We start from the raw sequence: 10,118 nt of genomic DNA, 5'->3' as shown, positions 1-10,118 counted from the left end.
GGTCAGAGCTTGAGTCCTGTGGTGACTGGGTCCAGGGCCTTCTGTTCTGCAGTGTGGACACAGACCTGAGTCAGAAGCTCTGCATAGGCGTTACGGATGCCTTAGCATGACAATGAGACCCAGGTCCAGCAGTTGTAAACCCACCTTTACAATGCAGCGTGGATGCTCAAGCATGGACTTGGAAACCCCAAATCCACAAGCGCAGGTCCCACAGACCCAGGCTTGTGGTAGCGTGAAGACATACTCTTAGAGGTAGGAACTGTTATCCAAAGAGCAGTGGGGCCCCTTTCACTAAAAGCCAAGACTTCCAATAAGAAGAGTCACCTGTTGTAACTAGGGTGTTTTATCTCCCCTAGGACAATTGGCAGGAGAGCCAAAGTTCATGTGTTAGAGAGAGACAATCACACCTTTAGAGATGGAAGAGCCCAATGAGATGATCGAGTCCTCTGCCCGGAGGTCACTGCAAGAGTGCAGTGGTCTCCGTTAGCTAGTGTACAAGAGATGGGCCTTACAGCATTTGCCTAGGACAGTTATTAGCAGACCTCATTGTCACAGGCTTCTATTATTAGAGCGTATTCTGCACTGGATGCATCCAGAAACCTCTGACATGTAGGGAAGCCTGCTGGAGGTACAGTGCAGAACGGACTAAATATATCTGAGGTATAAGATTACAAGTGCCTTAGAAAGAGGCATATGGTCGCACTGCATAGTTAGGAGAGTTGCAAGTCAAGAGAGTTGTGTTCTTGTTCCTGAGTCTGACTCTCACCCGGTGGCCTTAGGCAAATCATTTTGACTCAGTGCCTCAGTTTCTCCATCTGTGAAATAGGGCTAATGATACTTTCCTTTGTAAAGTGGCTTGAGATCGGTGGATGAAGAGTGCTATGCAACAGTGAAGTAATATTATTAGCAGTGTAATAGACAGAATTTGGTCCTAGGTTCCAGCTACAAACAAAGGGCCCAATTCTGCAAACACTTGGGCATGTGTGTAACTTTGCTCCTTTTGCTCCATGGGACTGCTCCCATGAGCAAAGTTGCATGTGTGTATAGAGGGCCTCAAATCCTGCACAGGTCACAGGTGGACCTCTGCACCTCATAGAATCATACAAATGTAGGGCTGGAAGGGAGCTTGAGTAATCAAGTCCAGCCTCCTGTGTTGAGGCAGGACCAAATAAGCCTAGCCCATCCCTGACAGGTATTTGTCCAGTCTATTCTTAAATAATCTCCAATGATGGCAATTTCACAACCTTCCTTGGAGGTCTATTCTTGAGTATAACTACCCTGATAATTAGAAAGCTTTTCCTAATATCTAACCTAAATCTCTCTTACTGTAGATTAAGCCCTTTACTTCTTTTCCTACCTTCAGTGGACATGGGGAACAAATGATCACAGTCCTCTTTATAAAGCCCTCAACATATTTGAAGACTTATCAGGTTCCCCCTCAGTTTGCTCAAGGCTAAACATGCCCAGTTTTTTGCACTTTTCCTCGAAGGTCAGGTTTTCTAAACCTTTTCTCAATTTTGTTGCTCTCCTCTGGACTCTCCAATTTGCCCACATCCTTTCTAAAGTTTGGCAATCTGAATTGCACACAGTACTCCAGCTGAGGCCTCATCAGTGCTGAGTAGAGCAGGGTAGTTACCTCCTGTGTCTTACAACACTCCTGTTAATACACCTCATGATGCATGAGCTTGAATGTATGAACTTGCAAGATCAGGGCTTAAATGTCTGCAGAGTTAGGATCCAGTTTTGCATTGCTCCATTTTCCAAAGCAGAGTTATGGCCAAAGGACTAATCTTTTGGTAACGTAGTATAGCAGTGTTAATTCTAAATCTGAGTATGCCTTGGAAGGGATATTCTGAAGCATCTTACATTCCAGAATGAATAAAACTCCAGTAATTATAGAAATACTAAAATTAAGTTAAAACCTAATAAGATGTGAGAGTTGAGACGTGTATTCATGACATAAGGAGTGAGTGAAGTATGTTGCAAATACAAATGCTTATCTGTTCATACTACAGGAGGTCTGTGATGCCATTTATAGACAGAGAAGTGAGAATTGTTTTCCACAAAGGAGAGCATGAGGTTCCAAGGTTAGCTAACTCAGCGATATTGTAATAGCAGAAGTTCAGGAAAATTATGCTTTCCACCTCTAGGCCCTCTCTGTCTCTGTTCTCTAAATGTTCAAAGAAAAGGAGTACTTGTGGCACCTTAGAGACTAACCAATTTATTTGAGCATGAGCTTTCGTGAGCCACAGCTCACATCTGATGAAGTGAGCTGTGGCTCACGAAAGCTCATGCTCAAATAAATTGGTTAGTCTCTAAGGTGCCACAAGTACTCCTTTTCTTTTTGCGAATACAGACTAACACGGCTGTTCCTCTGAAACCTGTCTAAATGTTCAGTTACTCTCCATCCAGTGAATGTATTTTTCTTTCTGTGTATTTTTCAGTGGTTTGCATTACTATGGTTTGCCTAACTATATTATTAAATATTTACATCCATCCACAGTTGCAGGTCCCTCACATCTGACTTTTCTCCTTTCCCTTCCTCACTCACAGTAACCCCTCAGGCATTTCACAAATGCCACTTCTCCTAGCCCTAATTTCCTTTGACATTCATAGTATTTGTTTACCTTTGAGATGGCAAAAGCCTCCATCAGTAAAGTTGTACTGGGTAGCTGTTACATGTAAAACATATGCATACGGGGCATGAAGTGAAGGGGGAGTTGCCTTTGTTTAAATGTGTTTGTAATGCATATAAGGAGAGTAAACAACAGAAGGGATGGAGAGTTCTCTTGTTAAATATTTACCACTCAGGCCTTATGTGTACTCCAGAGCCTTTTCTATCCATCACCTCATTCCTTTCTGCACAAGTAATAAAGACTTTATTCTTTTACTTTGTGACACTATAAATCAGTTGTCATGGATATTAATGCCACTCGTAGAGAATCATGACTTCTTTCCATGGAGATGAAGCAAAAGCATCTGCTTCCAATTCTCTGGGAAAGGGATGGGTGAGAAAGGGGATCATGTGATTTGCATACATAAGGAGACAGCTGTGATGTGAGCCATACTGATGGATGACAAACACAGTCTGTATTACTACACTGAAACTGAGGTTTAAATCAACCAATGCAAGCTCTGTAGTGTAGAGAAGAGGCTCTTTAAAGCTGCACACATGGACAACAGTGGCTGAAGCAACCCAGAATCCAGTTCCACAAGCCACGAAAACGAGTACTACTTTTCACTCCCATTAGCCTAAAAGTTCACTTTTTTAGAACATGGTGTTCATGAAAAGAATGCAGAGGCTGACGTTCCGAAGGGACATTCACAACTCTAACTGACTTCCATCACAGATGCAGGAGCTCTGCACTTCTGTAGGTCAAGCCCCGAGTTTTTAAAGTGATTAATATCTATCAAATCAAATAGATTCATGGTGGTTTAGAATGAAGGGGGCTTTCTTCTCTGCACCTAGATTTACAGTGTATAGTAATACGGTGTTAACAGTCCGTTCAGAGAGCACCTCCCTTGAAAAGTTAGGATATTAGAAAACAAGAGCTTGTATTCATGTCTTTTTTAGGGCCAAGTTGTTGCCTAGACCCTTATCAAATGAGGTGCTCTTGTGCTCCCTGCACAGAAGGACCAGCCATAGTTGCAGTTGCTGAGACCAAGCACTAGTCCTCCCTCAGTGTCCTTATGAGAGAGCCACCTATGGTGGGGAGGAACCAGAACTACTAACTACACCAGCTAGCAGATCTAAGGAACACCATGGTCCGGCATCAGGCCCGGGAGTTCAGGTGCAGTTCCCCTCCTGAAGCACCTCTCTGGCCATACACCTTTGCAGCATCCCCAATGTGGCCCACTGGTTAAATGTCACAACTGTGTCACTGTTAAAAAAAGATCTTAATCAACCAAAAGCAGGTATGGCCCATGGACACAATGTCCTAACAGAAGGGGGATTCTCTTTACATCTTTTCCTTCTAGTTACAAATATGATGCCATGTAACTTTTTGGTTTTATTTGGCTCAGAAAACTGGGGTATAGAACCAGTTCACAATGCTTTTAAGATGGTTTATTAATACAATTTTTATTTCTGTAAAATGCAGTACTAGTCTTAGAAGAGATAAACTGCCCCTCCATACAAATTAAGGTCCATAATGTACTATCGTGTTGTAAAAAGTACAAGAAGGCACTCCAGGAGGAGGTACACATCATGGGGTTTCCACTCTATGTTCCCCTCAAGGAGCAAGGTGTCCTAACCTTGTGGCATCTGAGGATCCCTAGGAAAGGCAAGCTATAACCCTGAGGTTGATGAGGGCCTGCTACATTCCTACTGCCCTCCACCCCCATCTATGGAGCATTTCTGCCTTTTGGTTCTGATTTACTTCCTTCTGCACTGAAGATCATAGAACTCGCACCCACTTCCTCCATTAGCCACATTAAAACACACACTCAAAATAGTAAAGGATTGATGCAAAGCCCACTGAAGTCAGTGGAAGTGTTCTCATTGACGTCAGTGAATTTTGGATCAGGCTGTAAGTGAAGATTATTATTATCAGAGAGGAAAGGGACTGTCAGTGGTTTGAGCCAGGGAGGTAGAACCCATGTTTCCTCTCATCTCTCTGTTTCCACTGCAGCACTACAAAGATGCTGCTTCTGAGTTTCTCAAGCAAAGAGAAGCTACTAAATTGGAGTGAAGTCACACCTGGTTTCCTATGTGACCAAAGTCACCCCATATAGCCCAGCCAACTGTGGCATCCTGCCACCACCCCTCCTTGCAGTATTAACCCCATTTAGGAAATGTTTTTCATATCACCTCCATCCAAAGCACTGAAACACTAGTCCATTAAATGCAAAACTAGCATGGGTTTAAACACATTTTAATTTTGAGTTTGAATTGCATTCCATATCATGTCAAATATGTTCCATTTATTGTAAAAAAAACAAAGACAAGTGTTTCAGAGATTTAATGCAAAGTTCTACCTGTCGCACTTTACAGAACAAGAGTTTGCCAATTTGATGGTATAAAGTAAAAACAAACAACCCACAAGCTCTTCATTAACCTTTCATGCCAGTAATGTTCATGTCACTTAGCTACGTTCAGTTGTGGATGGCAGTTAAATGCATCCAGCAGAAGTAACACTTGGACAGGGGTCAGGTAGCTTCTATGCTTTCTCATAGTGGCGAACAGCAACCACATCACCAAAGGTGAGAGTCTGCAAGTTGGAGAAGAAATAGAGAAGTTAAAATGCCATACCATGTCTCAACCATTTTCTACATATTGCTCAATCTATAGAGGTTGTTCTAGTGGATGTCAATCATATAAAAGTAAACAAAACATACTCATGCACCCTTAATATTGAGTGAAAAAATTCAGAGTTGTGGTTCCCACAGCAATCATACCTTTCTTATTGCTGTTTTCAATACAGGTTAACTCATGATACAATAGATCAGAAAGGGGACCAAAATAAAGGATGTCTGGGAACCAAAACAGAATTTCCTAACTTTTGTGCATTTAAACTCTCAGCCATAACATTGAACCTATATTAAAACAATTTCCTTAAAACAAAAGCCAACAGACAAAAACCCCACTGATCCCATTTCAGAATGTGCAGTACACTATGTGTATATTTCAGAAGTTCATATGCAATACTTATTATATGTAGGGGGTATATGTAAAGGGAATCAAGTGTTCAAATAAATGTACCATGTCCACTGATGTATATGTAACCACTGAATATGGCTGGTAATTCTAATGTATGGACCTCCCAATATATTGCCTCTTAGAGGCGCCAAGAGGGTAGAGTGAAATTTTCCTGATCAAATTCCTTGTAAAATAGTTTGCTGCACACGGGCAAATACCATTGTTACTTGCTTTATAACAAACAAAAGAACACACATTTCTCAACTACAGATTGTGTCTGCATTTTTAAGTTTAAGCTATTTGGAATTCTCCACGCACGAAGAGAGAGAGAGAGCGCGCATCTGAACAAAAACAATAGTTAAAGACTGATTCTCCAATGGCCAGGTAACAGAAAGTAAAGTAGCTGAACATACTTCTTTTTCATGCCAAGAACAAAAGTGATAAATTTCAGCCCAGAGGCTACATTTCCACACACACACACACACACACCCAGTGTTGTAAGGGTTTAGAACGTGCACTTTTCAGCCATAGCTTTAGTATCACTGCCAGGGCCATCCCTAGACATTTTGGTGCCCTACGCAGCCCCACCTTGGGGGGGTGGGGTTGGCCCCAGGCCTCCGTGTGGGGGGACATCCCCAGTCCTCCGTGGGAGGAATGGGGGGGGCACTGCGCCCAAGGTCTGTGGTGGGCAGGAGCAGGCTTGGGGGAAAGGGGGGAAAACCGCCTTCCAGCACGAGCTGGCGGAGTGGAGAGGGTTGGGGCCAGGCCGCTCCACTTCCTGCTGCCCAGTGATTGCAGGGCGGGCTCAACCCCGCACTCACAGGGTGGTGGGAAGTGGAGTGACCGGGCCCCAGCCTGCTCCGCTCTGCTCCCCTGGCTCCCAGCCTTGCGACTTGGGGGGCAGAGGGGAGCCGCCTCCCAGCACTCACCGGCTCCACTTCCAGCCGCCCGGTGAGTGCAGGGCATGCCCGACCTCTGCTGCAGTCCCCCGGGACGTAGCTCAGGGTCAGGGATGGAGTGGGGGTGGGGCGGGGCTGGAGTGGGGGTGGGGGCAGAGCAGGGGCGGGGGCTATGAGGAAGGGGTGGAGTGGGACCGGGGGCAGCTTTCCTGGCTGGCTCAGCTGGCTGGGGGATCTGGCTGGCCGCTGGAGTAGCATGCAGCTCCGTAGATCACCACAAAATTTGGGGCAATTTGGTGCCCCAGATTTCCTGGTGCCCTACACTGCTGCATAGTTTGCATATGGGTAAGGACGGCCCTGACTGCCACAACATTATAATCCTGTTCTCAAAGCATCACTGGAGGTAGGTGGGTTAAAAGCATAAAAGATTACTCTTTACATGAACCTCTTCTGGTCATCACTTTGGAAAATAATCTAAGGAGGAATATCCATTCATTATTAAATGCAAAAATCCTCAAGATATATTACCCTAGAGAAATACTTATTCTAAGTAACTAGTTGTATATGGAAGTATAATAATTTTATTTTAGTGATCTAAAGTACTAGCTGTGTAAAATGGATTAATGCACATTTAATCAAATAGTACATATTTTTGAAGTTCTAGAAGTATATTTTGTTTCATTTGGGATTAGTACAATGCTGTATTTAACTCCCCTCCCCCAAAAGTCTTATAATGTCATTGACACTCTCTGAAGACCGTTAGCTAGAGCTGGTTGAAAAATGCTGAAAGTTTTCCATTGTCCATAAACAGATTCAAAGCAGCAATACATCTATAGGTGAACTTTTAAAAATTCTCAACCAGCTTTATGCATAACTAGCTCTAGATTTTCTATAAAAATAGCATGTTCTCGATAGATCTAAACAAATAGTTAATCTGAGCTCAGTGATCATTTTACTTACCATTACCATTTTGCCATCCTTAATTTCTCTAACAAAGTTTGTCTCTGTGCCATCCCATTTCTGTACATGAACTAGTTTGTCTCCATCCAGGGTCACAACTGACTGGGATATCAAAATATATAAAGAGAAGGATCAACTTAAAACAGTAGCAGATACTATTCAGATTTCTAGGGAATGTATTCAATAGCCTCTACTGGATTCTCTTCAACAAACTTAGTCAAACCTGGCATAATAAACTAGTTCTAGTCATTTTAAATCCAAACCCATGAACCCTCCTTGTTTAAAATGAAAAGACCATTTGATTCTTGTTTGTCCAAAAAGGATTAAATAAATCCTGCTTTGTGTGTCCCAATGACATTTAAATGATCATTTCACATTTGCTCTGGTGTAGCAACTTTTTAAAGCCCCCAAAGTTCAGGCAGCATGTCCTTCCTCATTTCAGTTGAGAAGGATGTCTCCTAAATTGATTTTTGGATTAAAGCGACTGGTACAAAAATATGGATGGGGCATCTAGCAGAATTCCTTCATACTGGAAGGCCAAAACATATGTCATAACAACCAGACATGACTTTGTGTCTCTAGAGGAATAAGATGCAGTCTTGCCTTTCCTTACACTCCCTTTCTGTGCTACTAAACTGTAGCAAAGAAGTTGAATCATTCCTCTAGTCCCTCCTCCACCAAAAGATAAGACTTTTCAAATGCTGCAGCCTGAGAGGGTGTTCACTTACTTTGCAGTTTCTGTCATCTGGGGTAGTTTCCTCAAACTCTTCTCCAAGTTTGAAGCTGATTTCAGTGTTCTTGAAAGTGCTCTGGGTCCTGATCATTACTTTGTCCCCTTCATTGCTGATTATCACTGTGGGCTTAGTGACGTTCCCCACCTGCCGAGTAGCAAAGCTCACTCCTAACCCACCAAATGGAAACAAAAATCCATCAGACCCTGATTTCTTTTACACCCTATTTGCCAAACAAACAATGAGGTGAAACCTTCCGTCCTGTTCTGTTCCTTTCACTATCACACTACACTTTACACTTCTCTGCCCAGTCATCCATACCTCATCGACCCACTTTCCTACACTCTAACTCTCTGTATATACTTCTGAGTCGTCAGGTACCCACTTAAGAAACACAGTATATTGCAACGAGAACCCCTTAGATCAACAGTGTAGTACATCAGCTTCTTGTCACTGAATTAGTGACAGTTACTTTTTGCTTATTTAGGTGGCAATCTTTATTATTCCAGAGTAATGAGAGAACCTGTTTGCTTTTTTGCAATCAACTTTTGTTGATGCAGTTGATCTCATTGTCTTTTCCTAAAATAAAGTTTTAAAAACCACAGCCTTACTACTCTGTCTCCCCCTCCCCCCTACACACACTTACAAACCCACCATGCAAAGTACATCTATATCGTATTAGCTTTGATAAAGAATGAAACGCTGGGAATAACGGAGGAGGCAAAGCCACAGCCCTTTCACAGTCTCTGCAGCAACACAGGTTATTCAGCTCAGCTAGACAATGATTCGTTTTTTGGTTCTGCTCAGAAATCACTCAAATGCTTTAATCCAATGCAAAATCCCAAATCCCACGATCACTCTCCAACCTAGCTGTGCTGGAAAACATGATCAGAACTTCAGGAACAATTTCAGCAGCCCAACGGCTGATTAGCAGGAGCTCCTTTTACCTACCCAGCGCCTTCATGTATTCATCAAAGTTCTGGCTCTCAGTCAGCTTCCAGGTAGCACAGAATGCCTCAACCATTGTGGCCGCAGGAAGGGTTAGACAGTTGGAATGAAGCTGGCAGGTGGGAGGCTGTGTCCAGTCCTGTTGGGATTTTACCCCTAAGAGATCCTCCTGCACCTCAACTGCAGCTCAGCCCCCTTCTTATTGGGACTCGGAGAAGAGGCGGGCAAAGAAGAAAGGACCAAAATTGCAACCCAACCCTGCCCCCCACAGCCCTCTCCCTCTCCCTTTGAAGGTAAGGCGAGGAGGGGCTGAAGGGTTTCAGTCTGCTCTGTGATTGGATCAGGCCACTGGGTCAGCAGAGCAAGTCTTGTGCCGCCCTCCCTTTACCCTGAAGCTCTCTCCTGCCTAGAGAGAGGGCTTCAGGGTAAAGGAGAGAGAGAGAGAGAGCATCATTCAAGGCCTGCCTGAAAACTTGGCAAGAGCAATTGCAGCCTCAAAGAAAAGATGCACAATAAGAGCTTCAGCTTAGCTTCCGTTGCACTCTAAGCTGGTGGCAATTTAAAAAGACACTAAGGAAACTGAAGTCTTATCCTCTTGCAAAGAAAACTCGGTATTTTCTCGTACACATTCAAATAGCAAGGTATAAAAGGGAAGTGTAACAGGCAGGGATTCAGCAAAGAGGCTCTTCAAAAGGGAGGGACCACACTCATGTACTGGGTAGCATTATGTGTGCCAGATCTGCTTACCCAGGACACTCCAGCCAACATCCCAGTTAAGAGTGGAAACCATCTGAAAAGGAAAACCAGATACGGAAATCAAAATAAGATGTTTGACTGAATACCCACAGCAGGACAAAAAAAGGGGTGCTGGCTGCATTTCACTTTATCTTTGTTTGACAATTTTTGTATTAAGATCAGAGCTTAAATTTTCAAGTCCATTTT

At 43.3% G+C, this 10,118-nt stretch overlaps 1 protein-coding gene across 1 annotated transcript; it reads right to left on the bottom strand.

The window, feature by feature from the left end:
* Window positions 1-4,858: 4,858 nt before the first annotated feature.
* Window positions 4,859-9,414, bottom strand: FABP7 (fatty acid binding protein 7). The gene is made up of 4 exons (XM_048844657.2): window positions 9,180-9,414; window positions 8,226-8,398; window positions 7,498-7,599; window positions 4,859-5,210 (listed from the first exon to the last, which is right to left on the bottom strand). The coding sequence occupies exons 1-4, from the start codon at window positions 9,250-9,252 to the stop codon at window positions 5,160-5,162; spliced, it is 399 nt and encodes a 132-aa protein (XP_048700614.1). The 5' UTR covers window positions 9,253-9,414; the 3' UTR covers window positions 4,859-5,159.
* Window positions 9,415-10,118: the final 704 nt, after the last annotated feature.

The sequence above is a fragment of the Caretta caretta genome, chromosome 3, assembly GCF_965140235.1.
Source record: "Caretta caretta isolate rCarCar2 chromosome 3, rCarCar1.hap1, whole genome shotgun sequence".
Lineage (NCBI taxonomy): Eukaryota > Metazoa > Chordata > Testudines > Cheloniidae > Caretta > Caretta caretta.
This window is presented reverse-complemented; position numbering and strand designations above follow the sequence as displayed.

Excerpts from the sequence above, each read along its gene's own strand:
- FABP7 (XM_048844657.2), bottom strand. The coding sequence starts at position 9,252 with ATGGTTGAGGCATTCTGTGCTACCTGGAAGCTGACTGAGAGCCAGAAC. Across the intron at positions 8,399-9,179 it reads TGAATACATGAAGGCGCTGG|GAGTGAGCTTTGCTACTCGG; the intron begins GTAGGTAAAAGG and ends TTGGTGGGTTAG. Across the intron at positions 7,600-8,225 it reads CAGATGACAGAAACTGCAAA|TCAGTTGTGACCCTGGATGG; the intron begins GTAAGTGAACAC and ends TTGATATCCCAG.